This window comes from Fukomys damarensis, unplaced genomic scaffold, assembly GCF_012274545.1.
Source record: "Fukomys damarensis isolate Sample0158 unplaced genomic scaffold, DMR_v1.0_HiC HiC_scaffold_25, whole genome shotgun sequence".
NCBI classification, from domain to species: Eukaryota; Metazoa; Chordata; class Mammalia; order Rodentia; family Bathyergidae; genus Fukomys; species Fukomys damarensis.
Genome location: NW_022900937.1, coordinates 17,999,671 through 18,024,079, shown reverse-complemented (window position 1 = coordinate 18,024,079; position 24,409 = coordinate 17,999,671). Strand labels below are relative to the sequence as shown.

The following is a 24,409-nucleotide window of genomic DNA, read 5'->3' as shown; positions in this document are numbered from 1 at the left end:
ATGTATATGTATTTTATTTTTGCAGGGGGTACTGGCCATCGAACTTAGGTCCTTGTGCTTGCAAGGCATTCAGCAGAACCACTGAGCTAAATCCCTGGCCCATATGTCAGAATTTTTAAAATATGTATTTCTCTCACTTGCTTTCAACTCAATATGGCAATCCTCCCATATATGTGACAGAAAATAGAGCAGCTCAAAAATTACACTATACACAATTATGTGACGAGTGGAGAATTCAGTACCTTAAAGGATACATCAATGAAATGCTGAAAGGTGAGACACAAACAAGATATTTTCTAATACAACACAATTTAAACGTGCTTCTAAATCTTGTAAGATTTTCCTATTACCTATATAATATTCTTCTTCTAATGACAATATTCACTATGGAATGAAATGTCTTCGCAGCTCTGAGAGATGGCACTAATGTAAAAGAGTACACTTGCCGGATACGTTTTTTTTTTTTTTTGTACCGGCAATCGAACTCGGGTCCTTGCGCTTGCGAGGCAGGCGGCAGAGTCACTGAGCTAAATCCCCGGCCCTGGATAAGTTTGGATGGGAGAAGGGCTATGCAGACAGATACGGATTCTACCATGTGGACTTCACCCCCAGAAGCAAGCCCCACCACCCCAAGGCTCTGGCTCACTTCTACAAGATGATCACTGTGGCCAGCGGGTTTCCCAGGCCCAGAGAGTTAGGACAGATACCTGTGCTGCGCGTGATGGCTCTACAGGGGCTGAGCACTGGGCACGCAAAGCGTTTGGTGAGTAGCTGTCTTCTTCCCTCGTGAGAGCCTCAGACTTAGTCCCTACCTCCTACAGCGTTAAGGACACGACTGGAGGCTGGGCAGGAGCCACCTCAAGGTAGATGTTATTCTAAATGCTAGGCCTGAATGCAAACACATACTACCCCTTTCTGATGCACAAGCTGGGTGTGGTGGTGCACGCCTGCCTGTACTGCAGCACTGGGGCTGAGGCAGGAGGAAGGCTGTCAATTCCACAGCCTCAGCTACATAGTGAGACTCTCAAAAAACAAAGTAAGAACAGTTAAGTAAAGTAAATGTTTCCTAATTGTATCTTTTTTTTTTGATACAGGGTCTCCCTATGTAGCCCAGGTTGGCCTCAAACTTGCGATCTTCCTTCCTCAGCCTTCCAAGTGCTGGGATTACAGGCGTGTGACACCATGCCTGGCTTTCTCATTTCTTTTTTTTTTGTTTTGTCTTTTGAGACAAGGTCTCGCTATGTAGTTCACACTAGCCTAGAACTCATGGCAAGCCTCCTGCCTCAGCCTCCCAAGTACTAAGATCACAGACATGGGCCACTACACCTGGAAGATAGTAATCATTTTACCCTACATTTATTTTAAAAATAACTTCAAGCAAGAGCCAGGGATTTAGCTCAGTGGTTCCACTGCCTGGCTCTCAAGCTCTAGGACCTGAGTTTGATCCCTGGTACCAAAAAAACCAAAAAAAATTTCAATCAGTGTGAGACAACATCACTCACCAAGCGGGTCTTTAGTAGGTGCAAAGCTCATACCAGGAAGCCTTGGAAACTTGCTCTTCAATAACCGGATGTGTGCCGCAGGTGAGTACTTTTCATTCTTCTTCTGATGACTAAACTTTATAAATCAATTCTTCAGGTCACTTACAAGTAAAAATGGGCATTATTTTTTTACTACTAAAGTGTCAAACAGTTATTTCTCAAGTACTTTAAATATAAAAAAGACATGCGCCATTAAAGAAATATCTTAATCACTCTAATCTTACTCTTCACACTGCTACTTTTTGTACCAACCACTTTTGGTGAAGTGGGCCAAGAGCCAGGCCACTCCCGCAGCTCCCTACCTTGCAGCAGCATTGTTCTGTGTACACCAGGGTCTGCAGAATAACTCAGATGCAACTATGCATCAGGCAAAGGCAACAGAAGGGGGGCCCCAACTTGAGCAACTTGATGAGATGCTGTCTTGAAGGAAAGGCTGAGGATGTAGCTCAGTAGGAAGGCCCTGGGTTCAACTCCAGTACTGGGGGAAAAAAAATCACCTGTCACGAGTTTCTTTGAATTGTATCTTTCTCTATAATGACAACCTGAGACATTAGCTCCTTTTTAAATAAACCCATCTTTTTTTTTTTTTTTTTTGGTATTGAGGACCGAACTTGGACCCTTGTGCTTGTGACAGACATCTGCACCACTAAGCTAAATACCTAGCCCCTAAAATAAACCCATCTTTAATGTGATATCCAAAGTAGAAAAGTATTAGGCTAAATCCTTCCAGTCTAGCTATTTTTATGAGCCAGTAAATCAACCTGCCCATTTCTAAGTAACAAGGCAGTGAGCACACCTATTATCTTAGCACTCCAGAGGCTGAGGCAGGAGGATCACTGTGAGTTTGACACCAGTCTGGACTACATAGTGAATTCAAGACCAGCCTGCTGGGATACACAGTAAGATCCCTTCTCAAAAAACCAAAAATAAGCTGCGTGTGGTGGTGCATGTCTGTGATTCCAGCACTGGGGAAGCTGAGGCAGGAGGATCGCCATGAGTTCAAGGCAAGCCAGGACTACATAGCGAGTTCAAAGCCACCTTAAACTACATAGCAAGAGCCTATCTCAAAAATCCAAAATAAATAGCAAGGCAATATGAATGGTGCACATTCCATCCGACCAAAATAAATTTACTGTGGTCCTAATGCAGAATGTACTGGCAGCCTGTGAGCTCCACAAGAACACAGCCTGGGCCTGATTTATCACAGGAACCAGGTGCCCAGGGGAAGTGGGAGAAGGGATTGGTGCAAGGTTCACTCTTGTCAGTGCTTCATCCCCACACCTCTTCGATAAACACAACGCTGGCGAAGGTGGGAAATGATTCCCAGGGTCTTTCTTTCACAAATCCCCAATAAAAAGGACAGAAGCCATGAATGCGCCTGCCAACACTGAGATGAACACAAGAAGCATTACGTACTGTTGCCCGTTCAGACTTTATTACAGCACCTGTACAAGAGTGGAGTGCAGCCATCCCCGGTCCCTGAAATCTTTTCCAAATTCCCACATCATTGTCTTTGTAGGAGGATGGAGCCCAGAGACTCATGCCTGCTAGGCAAGGGCTCCACCAGAGCTCTACTCCCAGCCCACAATTTCTAAGGACATTTCATTTACAAGGTTCCCTCTGCAGAAAACGAGAACAGTCGGTCACTGTGATGAGGCCAGGTCTCCAGCTTTCTCTGTCTGCTCTTCTGTTGCACAGACTCTGCTTGAGCACATGCACCTGGCCTTGGAGACAGTGGTGCCTATGGTCTGCACCCTCTGCGTGCTCATCGCAGCCCTGTTGCTCACGCTCCTGCTACGGGGCCTGCACTGAGACCAGCACCAATCCTAGGGCAGCTGCCTGTCCTTCTGCTGCACGGGACGCCGCACACATGTCTGCTGCAAGGCTCTGGGATAACAGCTTTCTTTTTTCCTCTTTGATATGTGCTAGGATTTAACATTAGAAAAGAGAAATAGTGTGAATGAAATAAAACTCACCTGTGATCTCTCCTTTCCTGAAGGACCAGAGTGCTCTGTGATTTGACTTTTTGTCATTTTGCCTAGGAATGTTATTATTCAATACAAATGACTATCATCTCAGACTGTCCTGGGTGAGGGACAGCATCTCCCCAGAGACAATGACCCTTTCCAGTGGCAGATCTGTTAGCCGACTGGGAGAAAGCACTGGATAGGCATCAAAGGAATGAGCATGTCTACTTTCCTGAGATCAACTTCTTATGATAAACTCAGTTCACTACAGGCTGGGCACAGTGGCACTTGCCTGTAATCCCAGCACTCAAGAGGCTGAGACAGGAGGACTGTCCTTAGTTCAAGGCTGGCCTGTACTATAGGGAGATCAAGGCCAGCCTGAACGACACAGCAAGACCCTGTCTCAAGAAAACAAAAATAAACAAATTCAATTCACTGCACCCAATAAGATGACACACAAAAAAATACTATGGAATATCTTTTAAATATTGGATTAAAATAAATGTTATATATTTACATACAGGTAACCGGGTACTTTTCCTTTTAAATAAAGGTCCATTTTAATCTTTTTTTTTTTTCCATTTTATTCATAATGCTAAAATGCTAACATTAATCTCCATTTATTTGGGAACAAAACATGGCTTACAAAGCAATGAGAAAATTGGGCATTATACACATTATCTGACTCCATTTAGTTTTCTTTCAGAAACAAAGTAAGACTAGAAAATGTTATTTCATTAGTTCTTTTGATTAATGCTATCTCAAATTAAAAGATTTTTAAAAGCATACTTATACCTGGGCCTTAGCCCTGCAAGTGGGCTGAGGTAGAATTGTTTTACTTTGTTGTTGCACAGAAGCCCCAAGCGACACTGCTGTAGCATGTTTGTTATGAACTGACAACCAGTCATTTCTTTGATTAAATAATTTGTAAATTTGATATTTCCTGTTTTGTATATATATTTGATATTACCTGTTACCTTACAAAACTTAATGGGAAAAAATGCAATTCTTGGTCATCTCGTATTTAAATGATTGGACTAAGTGGTTAAAGGATTGAGCCCAGGGCTCGTACACACTAGGCCAGTGATCTACCACTGAACTGTAATCTCAGACCTTTTTTATTTTTTGGTACCAGTGATCAAACTTGGGACCTTGCACTTATGAGGCAGGCAGTGGAACCACTGAGCTAATTCCCTGGCCCAGACCCTTTTTATTCTGAGACAGTGTTTCAGTAAATCTCCCAGGCCGGCCTCCTGTGCAGCTGCGACTCCAGTATGCACCAAGTCCATCTCAAAATGTTTTCGATAAAACTTCCCCTTCAGTGTCACAATAGTATGTTTGGTCAGAATTTTGAAATCACACTGTCTACTGTATAGATTTAAAATGCAAAGGAATTACCACCATTTAAAATTTTTTTCCATTTCCTTTTTTTTTTTTTTTTTTGCGGTACCAGGGATCAAACTCAAGACCTTGCACTTGCAAGGCAGACACAGTGCCACTGAGCTAAATCCCTGGTCGTCATTTCCTTGGTTTTAGGATTAAACTGATCTAGTAGGCTGACTATAAAAGGTTAAAAAAAAAAAAATTAAGAATTCCATGGCTCAGATTATATCTGTAAGCTTTTTTAATGTGTTTACTGATCAATAATCCATATTTTGCCATTAAGTTTATTGGTGCATTTAAAGTAAACAATACAGTCACATTTATCATTGGGAAGGATCTTGTACCTTTACATGATATATCTTGGTTCTTGTTTTTTCCCCATACCCCTGCCCTTCCTTCACCCTTCAGGCTTCCCTATCTACAAAGACTTTGTTTCCATTTCTTTCATTTACCCTATTTCCTTTCCCCTCCCCTTTCCACTTCCTCTTTAGCTAATTTCTTCCTATTTCACACTCTCAATTATAGCATTTGAGCCTTATTTACACTTTTAGTTTCACACCAGAGAAACTATTTGGTATTTACTCAAGTGTGTCCTATTTATTTCACTTAAAGAATATATAGCCTCAACGTGCATCCATTTAGCTATGTTTCTAATTTCTCATTCTTTATGGCTGAGTAGTACTCCATTTTTATAGAAAACCACATCTTCTTTATCCAGTCTCCAGTTGATGGACATTTGGATTTTTTCCAAGTGTTAGCTATTACAAACTGTGCCGCTATGAACACAGGTGCACACATATCACTGTGGTATGATTCTTTTACTTCTTTTGGAAAGATACCCAGCAGAGGGATAGGATAGCTGGGTCAAGTGGAACCTCTAGTCCCAGCCCTTTTGAGATATCTCCATATTGATTTCCATAGTGGTTGCAGCAGTCTGCACTCCCACCAACAATGGAGAAAGGTTACTTTCTCCCCACAACTCCACCAGCATTTGTTATTGGTTGATTTCTTGATAGCAGCCATTCTTTGTGGGGTGAGGTGGAATCTCAGTGTTGTTTTCATCTGCATCTCTCGAACGACCAGTGATGTTGAACATTTTTTCATATATTTATTTGCTGCTTTTACTTCTTTGTCTAAGAAATGTCTGTTCATTTCAGATGCCTATTTCTGAATCAGGTCTTTGTAGTTGGAGGGTCTGATGTTTTTTAGCTCTTTATATATTTAGATAGTAGTCCTTTGTCTGACTAGTGGCAAAAAATTTTCCCACATTATAGGTTGTCTCTTAGCTCTGCTGGTGGTTTCTCTTGCATTGCAAAAACTTTTTAATACAATGAAATCCCAGTTGTTGATCTTCGTGCAAATTTGCGTGCTGCTGAGGATTTGTTTATAAAGTCTTCTCCTATGCCAATGTCTTCGAGAGTTCTGCCTAATCTACTTTCTAGTAAGTTTAAAAACTTTATTTTATTTTGTAATAATATTTTTTAAGAATTTAAGAATTCTTCTTTTGGGGGGGGTATGAGGGATGAAACTTAGGACTTTACACTTTTGAGGCAGGCGCAGCACCACTGAACTAAATCCCTAGCCCAATAATCCATATTTTGTTTTTTGTTTTTTTGTTTTTTTTGGTACCGGGGATTGAACTCGGGTCCTTGTGCTTGTGAGGCAGGCCACCGAACCACTGAGCTAAATCCCCGGCCCTAATCCCTATTTTCAATGTATCAAATCAACATTTAGAAATAACTAAAACAAAAGCTATGTGTGGTGGCCCACACCTATAAGCCCAACTCTCAGGAGGCTGAGGTAGGAAGATTAAGAGGTAGAGGCCAACTGGGGTACACAGTAAACTGTATCCAAAGAAAGGAAGGAAGGAAAAAAGGAGGGATAGAAGAAAGAAAGAAAAGATCCTTAATATTTCAGTGTACTTGGAGGGAACACAGTGAACATAAATACCGTGGCAGTGAGGGCCCCATCATCCTTTACTTGAAATGCACCTGGCTGCAGGTGACCATGGTGGTAAAGGACGTCTTTTCTTCCAGGCTCCCATTTAGTGTTAAATCAGAAAAATCTGTAACCAAGAAGACGGAGAAATCAGAACTCCATAACCCCTGCCACCTTTCCCCTGTGTACAATGCTTTTATGATGACACCACAATCAAAAGGTTATGAACAGCATGTGTCTTCACCTTTAAGGAATCTGCGAGCACTCCGCCAGGATGACTCATTTAAAATATTAATCCTCTGGGTACACTTAATACATAGCTAAAAACCTAAAATTTGAAACAGATTTTGAAGAAAAATCCTGGGGAATGTATTGCTTTACTTTTTGTGCCGTATCAACTAGGATTAAATAACTGCCCTTTTCTCCATCTTAACATGCATTTCAGGAAGAAATTCGACTTAGGATTTAAAGTCTTAGAATTAGACACACACCCATTTTGCTTCCCAAAGACTGACTGCTGCATTTCAAAAACAAAAAGTCCACTTCCCATTTAGAAGGGATGGTACCCACTTCTGGTCAACAGTGTGGTGCCCCCACCCCATTACCAAGTATCATTTGCTCAGCACACACTGGGGGGTGCTCAACTGGACCACCCTCCCCCACCCACTAACTCCAATCTTTATTCTCTTTCCACGGCAGCTAAAAGTGCACTTTCTGAAGCCCTTCAGGTTTTGATGTCCACTGTTTTACACAAGAGCATGATAGGACTAGTTATCTTGAAAAAAGACAATTTAGGACCTAAGTGTTCAGTACAGTGAAATTAAAAAACCTAACTTCTTTGAGCCCGGCGTGGCGGTGACATCTGTAATCCCAGCACTCATGACGTGGGAGGATGGCTGAGAGCCTGAGCCCAGCCTGGGCTACAAAGTGAATTTGAGGCCAGCCTGGACTACACGTCAAGACCTTATCTCAAAAAAAGAACAATAATCACCTCCCCATGAAATCTAACTTCAATATGCACTTTTGGAAAAAAATAAATCATTATTCGCTTTTAATATTTACAACTAATTGCCAGGTGCAGTGGCACATACCTGCAATCCCAGCACTCAGAAGGCTGAGGCAAGAGGATCGCCGTGAGTCTGAGGCCAGCCTGGGCTACAGAGTGAGTTCAAGGCCAGCCTGAACTACACAGTGAGACCCTGTTTCAAAATAAAAATAAAAATTCAAAACTAATTGACAGATGTTTCTGTTTTCTTGGTACCGGGGTCTGAACTCAGGACCTTGCACTTGCAAGGCAGGCACAGTGCCACTGAGCTAAATCCCCAGCCCTGACAAATGATGCTATGACACCTGAATCAAAGTATATCTGGGGAGAGATTGTTTTCTGGAAGCAATCTGCAAGGTATCAATTAGTCAAATAGAACCATATATATTCCCAGCATTAAGGCCTTTGAAATCTTCTGGGACTCTGTCAGAAAACTATCAGGTCTGCTTCCAGATAACCTGGCACTGTCTGAATGCGGCCCTTCAGAGCCAAGGACCGCAGCTTCCAGAGGGGATGCTGGCAGCAGGGGCCAAGACGCTCTCGGTACCAGGACATCTCTGAGAGGGCCTGAGCGCTGGCCCAGTCCACCATGGAGAAGGCTCATGTGAGCAGCTAGTGTTTCCACCCTGTGACTCTTCTTACTTCTACATCCCTCTTGCTTGACCTTATCCACTGAAAGGGCCTCCATCCCAGGCAATGAGAACAATCATTCTTCTGATTATAACGCAATGAAGTTTGCTAAGCGGTACACTAGCACAAAAGTCATGATTTTTTCTTAAAGTATGTTTTACACTTAAAGAGTTCAGGACAGTTATTTAAAACTGGGCACTAGAAATATAACAATGATCCCTCCCAGTAAGATTTGGTTTATTTTCTGCTGGGATAATTCATGTGAGCACATTGCAAACCATCTTTACCAGGTTTGTGATGACTCAGGTGGTCCACAGGTGAGCTGTCACTCAGCTGCCAAACAGTCTTAACCTTCTTTTGACCGCCATTTATTTCTACTTTCCATTTCTGTGGCTTCTCACTAAGAAAGGAAGAAAAACTGTAAAGACGATACAACAAACAGCTGTTTCCTTCCTTCCTCTCTAGTCAGTTAGTGAGATCCTTATGTGATAAGCACAGAGATGACAGTTCCCACCCTGCACAAGTACAGGCAAGGGATGGGGAGGAACAAGAACAACAACTCACGAAGGGAGATGCACCATGGGTTAGGGGCAACAGGAGGCAGGACCCTAACCAACCTAGGGACTGGAGAGAATCTTCAGAGACTGTGGTACCTGGGCTGACTATGAAATGACACAGGCCCTGGCAAAGAAAGGCCAGGCACACAGGTGCCGAGGGCCAGAGTGGGAGCATCCCTCACTCAAAAGGGAAACAGCTCCTACCACTTGGGAGACTGAGGCAGGAGGATTGCCACAAGCTCGAGGCCTTAAGGCCAGCCTGGGCTACACAGTGAGTTCAGGTCCAGCCTACACTCCTTAACGAGACCCTGTCTCAAAAACAAACAAACAAACAAACAAACAAACAAAAAAAAAAACGAAGCAGCAAGACCCGGTGGTACCAAGAGAGAGGTTCAGGGTCAGGCCCTGAGCCCTTAGAGGCCACACTAAGACACTGGAATTACTGTCCTAAAGGTAACAGGGACCAAGTCATCCTAAGACTTGAATTCCAGAAGAAAACATCAGCAGCAGCATAAAGAAGACAGTGGACGTTGAGGAAAGGGTTTTATCAGAGTACAGGTGTGATGTGAAGTAGAGGCGAATGCTCAAGCCCTGATGGTGTCAAAGTGTGGAGGAAGGGACGATTCAAGAGGCACCAAGAGGGACGGGACATGGCGAGCACTGAAGAGGGAGTGAGAAGGGACAGCGGAGAGCGGAGACAGCCCTGGACTTCTATTCTGCACAGCAGGCGGGAATAATGGGGAAAGACAGGAGGAGGGAAAGGCGCATGGAAGGGGACGAGGGGCTCAGGTGTTTTAAACTGTTTTTTAACGGCATACTCGGGAAGCTGAGGCAGGAAGAGCACCACCGGTCTGTGCCAAACCTGGGTGACATAGTAAATTCAAGGCCAGCCTGCACTTCAAAGTGAGGCCCTGTCTCAAAAAGACAAAAAAAAAATTACTATATACATTACTTGAAATAAATACACATTGTAGAGCGGCTAAACTGAGCTGGTTAGGATGTTCCATACCACAAGCAGTTATCATTGCTGTGGTGAGAATACGTAAATCTATTTTCTCAGCACCATTCACGAACACAGCGTACGGTCAGTACTCGCGGCACCTCTCGCGTTTAGTCCTCCTCTGGCACTGAGAGCACCCAGTGTCAGATCGGGACCGCCTTCTGCACTTGAAGCTGGGGACTCACATCTAACAGGCACTTAGAAGCTTGGGGGCAACTGAGGAGGGCCTGGAGGTGGCACTGTGGGGCCTCATTTGCCAGGAGGAACAGATACCTGGGTGTGGACGGGATCGCCCAGGGAAGAGAGATGGTGAGGACCAAGGAGAGGTCAGGAGAAAAAGCACATGTGAGAAGCAGACAGAGAAGAAAGAATTGGGCAACAGAACTATTCTCAGTGTTGGAGGAGGCCAGACAGGAGAATGAAAATAAGACAGAATGCTATGCCACAGAAATTAGGAAACAAGACAAGTTCAAGAAAGCACTAGTGCTAGGGGCCGGGATTTGGCTCAGTGGTTCCCGTGCCTGCCTCACAAGTGCAAGGGCCCGAGTTTTAACCCTCATACCACAAAAACAGAAAAGAAAAGACAAAAGCACCAGTGCTAAATGCCCAGTAGCTCACTGAAGGAGGAAGCAGTGGTGGGAAGCTAAGTACCAAAGGGGCTAAAAAAAGATCCTGTCACTGAAAACATCCATTGAACTTGGTAATAAGAAAGCCACTGGTGCTTTTGCCAGAGCAGTTCCAGGGGAGCAGTGGGAATTTGACTGCAAAAGAACTAAACAGACCAGATAGAAACAGTGGCTGTAAGCCAGGTGTGCAGGCACATGCCTGTCATCCCACCAGCAGGCAGGAGGCTGAGGCAGGAGGATCACTGTGAGCTCAAGGCCAGCCTGAACTACAAAGTGAGACTGTCTGAAACATGAACAAACAAACAAACAGTGGCAGTCGCAGGAGAGAAATTTCAAGTCTCTCATATGTGGAGGGGAAAGTCAGGGGAGGTGGTCATGTGTGGCAACCCCTGTATCTGAGGGGACGACCGCATTATCGCCTCAGCCTCATGGTTTCCCACCCTTCCCCGCAAATGGTTCTTTCACTCCCGCAGCCATATGCTTGGCCTTCTTGTCACTATCCTGATCATTTTTTTCCCGATCTGTCATTTCCCTGGCTGCGCGTCCTTTACTCCTTTATCTATGACAGAAGTGCAAATTGAGAGCAACATGAAAGACCAGAGGCTCCACAGTCTAAAAAGAACAGACAGAGAAGGAAGGAGGAGAACTAGCAGGCCACGGCCAGGGAGAAGCCACAGATTAAGGTTCCAGTGGTCAAGCAGCTCTGCGCCATGAGGTGCCCGAGGAACATGGGCACCAAAGTTGCCAAGAATCACGGCTGGAGTCAGGTAACAATTATGAAATTGCTCACCTCTGATACAAGTTTTTTACAGAAGCTGTTCTGACTGGTAGCTGAAAAATGTGTTGCTCATCAAGGGGATTTTGTTTATAATATTTTATGCAGGATCTAAAAAAAAGAAAGAAAGAAAGAAAGAAAAGAATCATTTTTGGAAAAAAAGAGTCATTTGGGGATAAAGACTTTCAAACAGTCTAAAGTGCACAAGGAAACATTTTAGTGAGTACCACTAACCACGAGGAAAAGAATGATTATAAAGACACAAAAGTAAACTACCCACACACACAAAACTTAGCTAATGTTTTTTAAAAGGAAATCTAATTAACTTTGTAAAAATTAACATATTTTTCATAAATATAAAAATATATTTAAGTTAGGCCCAAATACAGGCTTCAGTGGAGAGAAAGAGACATCTGGAAAAAACCAGAGGAGACAGAAGTCACAGACAACAAACTTCAGTTTTCAGAATATAGGGAATTAAAGCTACTGATCTGTAATAAAAAATCTTTCAGGTTCTGTGAATAAGAACAATTTTGAACTTTCCCCATTATATAATTGGCCAAATTCTAAATTTGGAAAAGACAAGGGTTCACTTATTTTCAGACTGAGGCCTCCAATGCGTGCAAGACAGCAGCAGTCCACGTGAGAATGCCTCCACTGAGTCTTTAGTCCAACTGGGCAGAAGCCCTTGTTATAGCAATGCTACCGACAGCCTTGGCGCACGATCTGATTTCATTCAGTCACCACACAGATGCTCTGACTAGTTTCGCTCAATTTATAGGGACATAAGGAAGGCAAGAAATAACACTTAGTTAGCACCTATCATGTGAGGTGGCTTACGCACATTCTATCATCGTCTAATCCTCAGAACAAACACATCAAGTCACTAGACCCTTTGAACATGAGGAAACAAGATTCGGTGAGATGAAACTTGTAAGGAAGTCAGAACGTGACACAGCCAAACCGGATTTCTCTTGAATCCAAAGCCTTTTCTTCCTCTGACCCTGACCTGGACCCCTGCTAACGTGAAGACAGACAGGGTGAACAAATGTGTTTTAGCCTAACTGGCAATAAAACTGGACATATTCTGGCTGCTATTTTTGGGAAAAGAATACATTCCTATGTAAGCGGACAAGAAATACTCACTGTGTTAAAGAAAACAGGAACTCGTGCTGAGGCTTAATGAAAAGCGTGCAACTGACTAGGATCTCTAGAATGTGGTGCAGTTTCTGAACACGATGAACCTGTTCTTGTATCTCTACTGATGGAGAAATGAAGTATTCCTGGATTGGAGAAGTATACACAAAATAGGGAGTTCAAGGATAAGCAGCATCTTCGGAAAGAATGCAGCCATGTCCCCTGTACTATGCCTAATAACAGGGAGGGGAAAAACAAAGGGGAGGCACTTGGACTGGATTCACCACCTCCCTACCACCTTCCGCTCCTTTGTAAGTGAAGTCTTTAGTAAATCATTATATGTACTCTCTGGTAAAGGCAAATCGCAGAGCCACTCCCACCCACCAAGCTCCCCTGCTCACTGCATACTTGCTAAACTCATGGAAGGGTCCACCTCTAAAAACAGTGAACTTCAACTACCAAGAAATTTAGCAAGTGTTCTGACACGCTTCCCTTCTCACATGTAACTGGTAAATTGGTGCAGTGTTTTGGAAAAGAAATTTGGCAGTGTATGGCAGCGTCACAACAGGCTCAGACCATCTAATCCCAGTTTTGAGAATTCTTCCTAAGGAAATAATCCATGGCAAACACAGTAGGTGAATCTGACAACAGCCACCAATGCTGTGGCATTACAGAGTACACATCCTGTTTACTATCTTCCCCCAGAGTGAGGCCAGAGCCTGGGTTTTGATGGGATTTGCTACTGTGATCAGGTCAGTAACTGACCAGGAGTTAATGAAGAGAGATTATAGGCTGGTCACTATGGTGACCCACCAGGGAGCCCTTTAGGAGTGACCATCACAGATATTTTGTGTATACTTCCGCTTGCTGTGAAGGAGCAAACGGTCGTTCCGCGGAGAGGACCATGGCAAAGGCTACAAGCAGCCTCGAGGACCTGACTGGTCTTGAGCCAATATACTGAAAAATGCACGGAAGAACATAAATTCTTAGAAAAATAATCCCTCAAGTATAACCTAATGGCTCAAGAATATACAACAAATATCCCTTCCTAGGGCTGCAGGCACTCCCTAAGCATTCCTAGAACAGGAGAGTTGCGACAGCACAGTGTGATGAGCAGGACTACTATACAGCACAATCACAGACGCGACAGATGACACTGAATGGGTGATTCTGTCATCTGTCTGACTAAGTGGTAATCATTAAGGGCACTGATTGTCTTACTGATGTTTTTCAGGACCTCCAACAGAGACTAGCATATTATAAGCACTTAATTACTACACGCAGGATAGGTGAATAAATTTAAAAGTTTTAGGAAAATAAAACTTACCAAATGATTCAAAGATGCAAGCTCCTGACCTATTAAAAATATATAAAATAGAAAGATAGATAAATAAAGTTTAGGGATTATCTATAACATGTGAAGGATCCTAGGTAAAAATTTTCATACTTCTTAAATGAAAGAGATGGCCAAGGTAAAAAGTTCCTCACAAGACAAGTATTTTTGGCATATAGCACCATAAATACATACAGTATTGTGACATGCTTTTTAATTGAGTTGGGAAAGGGACTCGTCTATTATAAAACTGATCACAGTTTAGCCCTAATAAAAAGTACCAAGGCTTGCATACTTAAAATGCATCTCAAGGGCCAGGGATTTAGCTCAGGGGTTCTGTGGCCTGTAGTCCCAGCACTTGGGAGGTTGAAGCAGGAGGATCAATAGTTTGAGGCCAGCCTGGGTTGTATGAGTTCAAGTCCAGCCTAGAGTAGATAGCAAAACCCTGTCTCAAAAAACCAAAAACTTGAAAAATAAAACAGCACCTCATAAAAGGCTTTTTCTCATGTCCCAAACTAATTCATAAAATCTAAAATGTTTGAACTAAAAGCAAGTAAACAAAGACCACTGCTATATGTAATCTTGTATCTCTACTGGGTGGTTAAGATACAGAGAAGGGAAACCCTTGTCTCAGTGAACTGGGGCAAAGCTAGGACCACAGATGACCAGGGCAAGGGAGAAAGGCAAGACCCTAGAAGGCCTATGGATGATAACGTGACATGCTTTTTACTTTTTTGACTTGGAAAAAGGACTTACCTATGAAAAAACTGATATAATCTTTTTTCAATTTGTCCAAGCCAATTTCCAAAAGCATTTGAAGTGGAATAATCCCACTGAGAGACACTGTGTCCATGGTTCCGTGATAAGACTGATGAATGAGCTTGCTTAGTAAACTGTTACTCCCACTATGGAGCTGGAAATAAAGAAAATTTTATAAGTCATAAATAAGAATATGAGCGAAAGAAGTAAATTGCATTAGCTGTAAAAAAATTACACACCTACATTCTTATTTTCCTGACCCAATTCCCATCGGGCCAGGCCCCTGAGAACACATTCCACCTACCCATGGCTGGATGTCACCTCGCTGGAGGCTCTGCATGATCAGCATGAAACACTTCACCAGGTCCTGATAGGAAACCACACCTAGAAGACCAAGTCAGTCTAATATGATTTTTCACACTTCTACAGATCGAAAATGTCATCTGCGTTAGTTATACAAATAAAACAGAAGAATCTGTATTTGTGGATGGAGGAGAAAAACTGGGGGGGGGGCAAAAAAAACCCAAGATTAAATATATTTCTTTTCTTTTTGCAGTGCTGAGGAGTTGAACCCAGGGCCTTATACGTATGAGGCAAGTGCTACACCTCTGAGCTACCTGCCCAACCCAGACTGGATGTACTTCTAAAGAAAAACATCAAACTCACATTGTCTCAAAATAACATATTTAGTAAAATACTAAGAAATAGTGTTTGCTTTGCTAATAATTTTACTAAGGTATATGTCTTGGTCCATATCAATATACCATAAAAACCAACGAAGTCTTATACTTTAAAAAGCAGAAAAGAACAGAAAACACAAATTGCCTTGCCTTAGTACAATTCTTTTTCTTTCTTTTCTTTTGTTTTTTGGCTTTTTTGAGACAGGGTCTTGCTATGTAGTCCAGGCTGGCCCAAACTCATCGAAGTCCTCCTGCCTCGGTCTGCCAAGTGCTGGGATTTCAGACCTGGCTGCCTTAGTACAATTCTTAAGCAGAGTGTGCCAATCCACTATTAGCAACGAATTGGATAAAACCAGAACCAGACTCCCACAGAGGACTGACAGTATACATTTCATTATATCCAAGACTTTAAAATAAACCCAAGACACAATATGAATGATTTAAGTCACAATGGACACCTACTGCTGCTCATTTTGCACCAAAGTTGTTCAGCAAAATCAAGATCACCCCGCACCATGACAAGGACGGACCTATCAACTGCAGCAGTGTCGGGCTTCACTGTCTGAAAAAGACACAGGTGTCAGAGAATGCTCAGGATTTTTGTTTGCTATTCATTTGAGGCAGGATCTTGTCACAGAGGCCATGCTGACCTTGTTTGCTACAAAGCCCAGGCTGACCTCAAACTTTCAGCACAATCTGCCTGCTTCAGCCTCAGAGTAGGGATTAACAGGCGTGCACAACCACATCTGACTTAAATTTTTTTTTTTTTTGCGGGGAGTTTTGAGACAGGGTCTCACTATGTAGTTGAGACTGACCTGGAATTCACTATGTAGCCCAGGCTGGTCTCACAGAGATCCTCCTGCCTCAACCTCCCAAGTGCTGGGATTACAGGCCTGTGCCACCACACCCAGCCTGGTTTATTTAATTTTAAAGTGAAATAACCTAAGCTTATAAATATTGCTGAGAAACTGTGCATTCATAAACACACAAGAAAGGGCATTTTTTTCAACTTCTCATTTACTCTTTTTTTTTAAGACAGTTCTCGCTATATAGTCCAGGTTTGCCCTGAACTCACAGGCCCAGGCTGGCTTTGAACTTGGGAGTGATCCTCCTGCCTCAGCCTCTGGGGTGCTGAGATTATAGGTCTGCACCATCGTCCCTGATTTCATTTACTTATTAATAAGGACACACACACCTCAACAGATTATGAATAACTGTTTTGAAACTCGAATGAAGGCAACCATTCAGTTTCCTCCTATGTAAGAATATTTATCAAATTGCTTTGGCCTCCATTTTTGTTTTTATCAAATGAGAACTCATACTTTTATCTAGTGACACCAATATACAGAATAGTAATACTTCCTCTTATAGTCTATCAGTGCATCGTAGCAATAGCCTCTCAAAGTGTATTAGGGTATTCATCTCACTTTTCTGCAATGTAACAACTCACAATACACATGACCATAACAGATCCACGTGAGGCAGTATAAGAGTAATAATAGCATGACCAAAAAAATATTTTTTGCTGGGGGACTGGGGATTGAACCTGGGCCCTTCCGCTTCCAAGGCAGGTGCCGGAAACACTGAGCTAAATCCCCAGCCCGGTATGATCAAATTTTAAAAGCAATTCCAGTGTACATTTCCAAGTGTTAATTAGTAATCACTTACCTCTGGGTCTTTTCTTGTATAATCACCAAATTCATCCAGCTTATTTAATTCTAGAAAGTGGCATAAACTTATTAACTTCATTTTATTTTTCTGCTTTCCGAACTATTTCCATCATAATCCTATTGCCAAGTGGGAAACGGAAAACAGGAGAAGCACAGGTAGGGATTTTACTAAAGTGCTGAACTCCTGAGGAACTACAGAGGGCAGGCAGGACTGGGTAACAGTGAGAGCTCCTGATACACGGGGTTGGCAGGGGCAAGTACGATACTCAAAGCTTATGGTTTCCTCCCTCTTTTCCTACAGCTGCACAGGTGGCTGTATAATACAAATTTCAAACTAAATTTTACTACGTTTCAGAATTACTTAGGTCTTTGTAGTATTTCAGAACAAAAGCTGTCCCTCCAACCATGTCTGGCCTCATACTTTCAGTACATCCCAACCAAAAGGCACATTAAGCCCAAAGACAAGTCACATTTAAATCTAGCAATATATAAATCCTTAATTAAGAAAACAAACAAGAGATAAGAGTGAGTTAGGAAAACACCATTCAGAAATTCTTGCACCAGTTCAACAGCAGATTTTGCTTCCAGTGGCTCAAGCCATTCAGTCACTCCTGTCCTCAAGCCATCGGCCAGAACCTAAGGGAGATGGAAACGGCCCAGAAATTTGTCAGCACCAAACAGCTTAGCTGAGGATGTTGTTCGTAATAATACTGGTTTTACAGTGGCATTTCTGGAGTGCTCCTGATGTGCCAGGCACTGCAGAAGTGCTTTATTTGCAGTGTGTCATTCAGTCCTAACAGAACTCCATGAAGCAGAGGTTACTATTACCCTGCGAAAGGCTAAATCCTTGCTAACATCACACTTAGTAATGGAGGGGGCCAGGATAAACACCTGTGGTCTGATTCCCAGGACAGGGTTGGGAAGTGCGATGCCACATGCACAGGGGTACACAGGGCTCCAGTCTAGCAACACTGGGCTGACTCTGCGGGGGTTTTTCCCTGTAGTTATCAGACCCTATGGTGCAGAACAGGGAAGGAGCAAGGCCAAGATGAAGAAGGAGGGAGGAGTCCAGACAGTATGGAGAGAAAGGGGGCCTGGTGTCAGAAGGAACAGGGGAAGGCCAGCAAAAGACCTTAATACTTAAGAAGGCTCTGCTACTTCCTATGGCAGACAATAGCCACTGCTGACTTTTTGGAAAGAACATGACACAATTAAGTGACTTAAAATCCCTTTGTCTCCAAAGAAAAGAGAGGCTACATATTTCTCAATCATTGTCCATTTCCAGGGGATCTCTGGAAAAAAGTAAAGATAATTTTTTTTCTATTGAGACAGGGTCTCACTATATAGTTCAGTCTCGCCTTGAACTCACAATGATCCTCCTGCCTCAGCCTCCTGAGTGCTGGGAGTACAGGCATGCACTACCACACCCAGGCTATCAACTGGCAGCTGACCACCTAGAAAAAGGGGGGCCCCATCTTATGAAAAAAAAACAAAAAACAAAAAACAAACACTCCAGTAGAAAAGGGGGAAGATCTGTAACTATTAACTAATGTTCCTTTTAAATGTAAGGACAATTACCAAATGAGCAAAGTTAAACTGCCCAAACTGTCAAAAATATGAATGGATATACACTATTTGCAACAAATTTTTAAAAAATTAAGATACTAGCGAGCACTGTCACAAAAACAGGAAATTTAATAAGTTAAGAATTCTAGAAGGATACTCACAAGGAGGAATTTCAGTTCTCTGTGAAGATGATTCAGGCAACCTCTGGGCTCTCCTGATTCCACTTTGATATTCTAAAAAGTACCCAAGTCAGTTTTCACTGATAAGCCCATCTTATCTTCATAGGGTCAGAGTTACTTGCATTCCAAACCATCCACACATTAAAAAAAAAAAAATCTGTTCATTAGACATCTTCTAAATAAACCAAGACCGTACTATCCTAGCCAAACGTCAAAGTTTTTCAAACCTAATACCTTATACAAAACACATGTTGGGTCGGGGATGTGGCTCAGTGGCACTGCACCTGCCTAGCAAGTGCAAGGTTCTGAGTTTTATCCCTGGTATGGGGGGAGAGAAAAGAGTATAATTATCTATAATTTCATCACCCTGAGGGAACTATTGTTAATATATTTATTTGCTGTTTTTAAAATATATATATTTTAAAAAACAGGCTTCTATGTCCATTTGTTGTTGTTGTTTTAGAGACAGCCCTGGGACTCACTATGTAGCCCAGGCTGGTCTCAAACTCACAGCGATCCTCCTGCCTCAGCCTCCCGTGCTGGGTTTACAGCCCTGGGACTCACTATATAGCCCAGGCTGGTCTCAAACTCACAGCGATCCTCCTGCCTCAGCCTCCCAAGTGCTGGGTTTATAGGTGTGCACCACCATGCCCGGCCTCTGTATACTTTTTAAAAAAGCAGTTATATATATTACTTTGTGTATTTTCTTTTTTTGCTGAATAAGAAGCATTTCTCATTATTATTATTTTTTGAGACAGGGTCTTAGTTCAGCCTGGATTTGGAATTTACAATGTAGCCCAGCCTGGCCTTGAATTCATGGCAATCCTCCTGCCTCAGCCTCCTGAGTGCTGCGATTACAGGTGTGCACCACCATGCCTAGCTTTTTCCCCTCATTATTATGTACAATTTAGGCTGGGCACAGTGGTGCACATCTATAATCCCAGGAACTCAGAAGAGGTAAGAGGATCACACATTTGAGGCCAACCTGGGCAATTTAATGAGACCCTATGTCAAAATTAAATAAAAATAAAGTTGGGGGTATAGCTCACTGACACAGTGCCCCTGAGTCCAATCCTCTAGTACCACATCCTAAAAAAACCACATAAATACAAAACAAACAACAAAAAGTAAAAACCTTATGAATTCTATGTAATATTTCATCTTGGAAATCTATTTTCCTATTGAAAATTCAGGTTTTGCTTTCAGCATTTCAGAAATGCAGCAGTCTCGGGCCGGGGATTTAGCTCAGTGGTGCCACCACCTGCTTTGTAAGTGCAAGGTCTCAACTTCAATCCCCAGTATCAAAACAAAAAACAAAAAACTATCTCACTGCATCAAATATCTTGCACTAAATTGTTATCAATTCTGATTTCTCTCTCTTTTTTTTTTTTTGGTACTGGGGATTGAACTCAGGTCCTTGCTCTTGCAAGGGTTTTTCATTATTTTTGAGATAAAGCTTCCCTATGTAACCAAGGTGGCCTTAAACTGGTGATCCTCTTGCCCCAGGCTCTAAGTAGATGGATTGTAGGTATGTGCCGCCATGCTAACTTAATTCTGACAAATCTCCTAAGACAGATTCCTAGAAATGTAAATACAAGGTGAAAGCATTTATACCGTAGCACTTTTCAAAGGGTCAGAGAGGTTAAATCATCTTAAGGAGTCTACTTGCGTTCTTCCTCAATACTCACCAGGAAAAAAATCCTTAAGTTCCACAATTATGGGGTTGGGTGCAATTGACAGTTTAGCTCTCTGGCAAAACCTCTGCAGTCCTGTAATCTCTCAGGGCAAGCAAGGCTTTCAGAATGATCCAGCCTCACACCCAGGGACTATGAGTCTGGCAGCACACAGCACTGGCCACGAGCCAGCAAAGTACTACCTAGCAGCCTCATGGACCAAGGAGAAAACAGGGCGCCTCCTACCAGAGTGGCAGCTGAAGAGAGTGGAGGGACTTGAAGCATCTCATCCACAGGGCTCCAGGAAATATCCAAAGTGATGGCCGTGTGTGACGGGGTGACATCGTCATCCAAGACACTGGACTTAAAGAGCTCATACTGCGCAAAGCCTTTGGCTGTTACCTGAAAGAGTGCACCCAGCAGACTCTTAGCCGAGTCTTCATAGCACCAATGAGCAAAACTACTTTGACATTCATTCCGGGCCAGGGACTTAGCTCAGTGGTGCCGCTGCCTGCCTCCCAAGCGCAAGGTCCTGAGTTTGATCTCTTTTACCAAAACAACAACAACAAAAAGACATTTGTCCCCAGAGAAAGAAAGCACCATACCAATACTTTAATTCCAAAAGGAAAAATAAGACAACTCTTTGAAACCACAAACAGCTGACAGACAGGAAGGCATAGACAGTCACTGTCTATATCCCCGAGTTCTGCATCCATGGCTTCTAGCCTCCATGGATCAACTGGGACCAAGACAACGAGACAGAGGCAGTGTCTGTACTGCCTTTCCTCTTATCATTCCTGACAATACAACAGCGACTATTTACAAACAATTTATATGATAGGTGTTGCAGCACAGCAGTGACATTATTGTGTAAGAGGGGGTGTACAGAGGTTATAGGCAAACAAACACCACATCGCTTCATCTAAGGGACTTGAGTGCAGCAGAGCCTGAGCCCATCCCCTATGCATACACAGGGATGACTGGATCCTAGTTTATACAAAAATAAAACATTCTGACACTACACATATTACGGGTGGAAAAAACCTTTTTAAACTAGGAAAGTAGGTCAGTAACAGAAGAAAATAGAAGGAAAAAAAACAAGAAAATAACAGAAGAAAAATACTTACTGTAGACAAATGATGTCTCTTCTTGTGTGAATTTTTTAGGTTTTCCAGACTTGGAGAATAATTTTTATCAGCTTAGGATGTGAAAGAAAGAAAAAAACTTAAAGGTACAATTCAAAATTACACTGGTAGAACTCAAAAATTATCATCTCTTAAATTCTGAGGGTATCATAATTCAGTACCAGTAACTACTGAAACTAAATTTTAAATCACAGAAAATGAGATCTTTATTTTTAAAAAATGAAAGTGGAACAAAGGTCAATACCACCATCAAAAGTATAATTAAACAGGGCTGGGGATTTAGCTCAATGGTTCCACCACCTGCAAGTGTAAAGACCACAGTTCAATCCCTGGTACAAAAAGGAAACAAACTATAATTAAAGAGCCAGGCACAGTGGCATGTGCCTATTGTCCCACTGCCTGCAGAAGTGGGAAGATTACTGGAGCCCAGGAGCTGGAGATCAGCCAGCCTGTGCAACACAGGGAGGCCCTGTCTCAAGAAAAGGAAGAAAAAGTGAAAAATATAATTAAATGCCCATTTGAGAATGGAACTATAATTATAATCAGTTTTTTATTGAACACTCAATTATATTTTTAAAATCATACTCATATATGTAAGAAGTCATACATTCAATTCATGTGATCAACAAAATTTCCACTGTAGACCTTCTTTTTTATATCAATTTTCAGTAAAAACCACAAAACAGTAACTATGCAAATAAATATACATACATAAAGTACAGATGGAGCATTCACCTTTACAACTGACTGCGTACAAGACAACTCCTGTAATGCTGTCGCCAGCAGTGACAAGCTCAGCTCCTAGCCAACAGGTGCCCTCGGGATCCGAGCTGTCGCATCTGACCCAAAGGGGTGGGAGGGCAGTGACTGGCCGCTCAATCTTCAAATGGGTCATGTTAGGATTGTGAGCCATTGTGTAGAGCCCGATGAACTGCCTTGAAAATAAGAGTGAGAAAGAAATAACCCATCATTTTGAGCCCATGGTGCAGCTCAGGGGTACAGCACATGTGTGGCATACTCAAGGCCGCAACATTGGATCCCTAGCATTACCCAAAAAAACCCAAAAAACAAAAAACAACCTCTTTTAAAAAGATACCATGAGAAAGGCCAGGGATTTAACTCAGTGGTGCCATGTCTACCTCCCAAGTGCAATGTCCTGAGTTCAATCCCCACTACAGGAAAAAAAAAAAGCAAGCTGGAAAAGAAGTGGTCAGATGCACGAATATAAATGTATATATACCTTGCCCAGAGGAGTGGGAATGGAACTTACCAGGCTGTGACCGGCAAACAACCAGCCACAAAACTGAGTGTGACTGGGTAGGAGGAATTATAGGCAGGAAGCTCAACCCAGCAAAGGTGGGGGTCAGCAGGAACAGAAGCAGGGGCAAGATAAACTAGCAAAGCAAGTGGAGCCCATGGCTGTACCGGAAGGTACTCAAAATCACAGGTCACTGGGGCCCTTGAGGAAATCTCATTATAAGTTCTCAATTGGATAACAGTATTGTCATAATGCTAAATTTCCAGATTTTTTTTTTGAGACAATACCTTGGTATGCGGTTCAGGCTGGCCTCAAACTCACAGAGATCCTCCTGCCTCAGCCTCCCAAGCGCTAGGACTATAGTTGTGTCCCCACTAATCCTGGCCTCAATTTTCAGAGTTTGATCATTTTTCCATGGTTACATAAAAAAGTAGTACTTGCTCTTAGGAAATACAGCAATATCTTGATTACAAGCACTGCTTTCTATAAAGAATTCAGTTTGCAAACAGAAGTGTTCAGCAAAATTCTGTTTCTGTTTGCAAACTTGGCAATGGGTGACAAACACGATGGCCATCTTCCCTACACAAACACTGCTGCAGCCATTTTCCCAAAAATCATAAGACAAACTAAGTCTGTAAACCAAGTACTTAGGGGTAAAGGAACATAATGTCTCCAAGATACTGTCTCTATTTCATTTAAAAAGCTGTGTGGGGCCGGGGATTTAGCTCAGTGGTTCCGCCGCCTGCCTCGCAAGCTCAAGGTCCTGAGTTCGATCCCCGGTACCAAAAATAAATAAATAAATAAAAAGCTATGTACATATCTAAGTAGTACATGTATATCTAGCTATCTATGCATGTAAATACATATTATGTCGAGTGCTACCTACATTGTATAAAGACAAAATATATAATGACAATAAATCATAACAGTATGTTACATGCAAATATGTGTGAAACTATATAGATTACTCTGTGCCCTATCTATATGTAGAGAGAGGAAGAGGACAGGGAGGGAGAATGACAGACCAGATTCAGCAAAATGCAGATAATGCGAATCTGAGTTAAGCATATAGATGCTTTGTGCTATTCTTGTAACAGTTCCGTACACTTTAATGTTTATCAAGGTTAAAAATTACTCCAAAATGGGGCTTAATTTTCTTTTTCTTTCTTTCTTTCTTTCTTTTTTTTTTTTTTTGGTACCAAGGATCAAACTTGGGACCTTGCGCTTGTGAAGCAGGCAACAGAACCAGTGAGCTAAATCCCTGGCCTGGCTTAAGTTTCAGAGATGAAAACTTAATTTATTATCAACAGATGTTCAGGAAAGGAATTTCTAAGGGATTTTACTTCCAAAAGAAAGTATAATAATCCCAGAAGATCTGAAATGCAAGAAAAAAATAGTAAAGAAACGTTAAGCGTATGGCTCAGTCTAAACCAACACTGGCTGAAGGAAATACTATGAACAATGTTCAGTCATCACAGAGAAAAGGAAAATGGGCCACACTGTGACTTCAACTCAAGAAGCCATGTGAAGGCAGAGACTGATTAACG

At 42.3% G+C, this 24,409-nt stretch overlaps 2 protein-coding genes across 10 annotated transcripts in view; one reads left to right on the top strand and one right to left on the bottom strand.

The window, feature by feature from the left end:
- Lctl (lactase like) overlaps nt 1-3,353 on the top strand; it is a 9,225-nt gene extending 5,872 nt beyond the window's left edge. The window contains 4 exon segments of the mRNA XM_033756058.1: nt 146-273; nt 409-444; nt 528-763; nt 3,240-3,353. Of these exon segments, the coding sequence (XP_033611949.1) occupies nt 146-273; nt 409-444; nt 528-763; nt 3,240-3,353 (514 nt within the window).
- The window catches only part of Zwilch (zwilch kinetochore protein), a 40,143-nt gene continuing 18,671 nt past the window's right edge, over nt 2,938-24,409 (bottom strand). For all 9 annotated transcript variants that reach the window (XM_010643278.1, XM_010643277.1, XM_010643276.3 and 6 more), the window contains 15 exons: nt 22,340-22,539; nt 21,587-21,657; nt 20,706-20,861; nt 18,769-18,840; nt 17,584-17,677; nt 17,040-17,089; nt 15,834-15,933; nt 14,996-15,075; nt 14,689-14,845; nt 13,927-13,955; nt 12,609-12,745; nt 11,478-11,573; nt 8,792-8,904; nt 6,842-6,956; nt 2,938-3,466 (listed from right to left, as the gene is read on the bottom strand). In XM_010643278.1, coding sequence (XP_010641580.1) covers nt 6,868-6,956; nt 8,792-8,904; nt 11,478-11,573; nt 12,609-12,745; nt 13,927-13,955; nt 14,689-14,845; nt 14,996-15,075; nt 15,834-15,933; nt 17,040-17,089; nt 17,584-17,677; nt 18,769-18,840; nt 20,706-20,861; nt 21,587-21,657; nt 22,340-22,539 — 1,444 coding nt within the window. In that variant the 3' untranslated portion in view covers nt 2,938-3,466; nt 6,842-6,867. The remainder of the gene's footprint in view (nt 3,467-6,841; nt 6,957-8,791; nt 8,905-11,477; nt 11,574-12,608; nt 12,746-13,926; nt 13,956-14,688; nt 14,846-14,995; nt 15,076-15,833; nt 15,934-17,039; nt 17,090-17,583; nt 17,678-18,768; nt 18,841-20,705; nt 20,862-21,586; nt 21,658-22,339; nt 22,540-24,409) is intronic.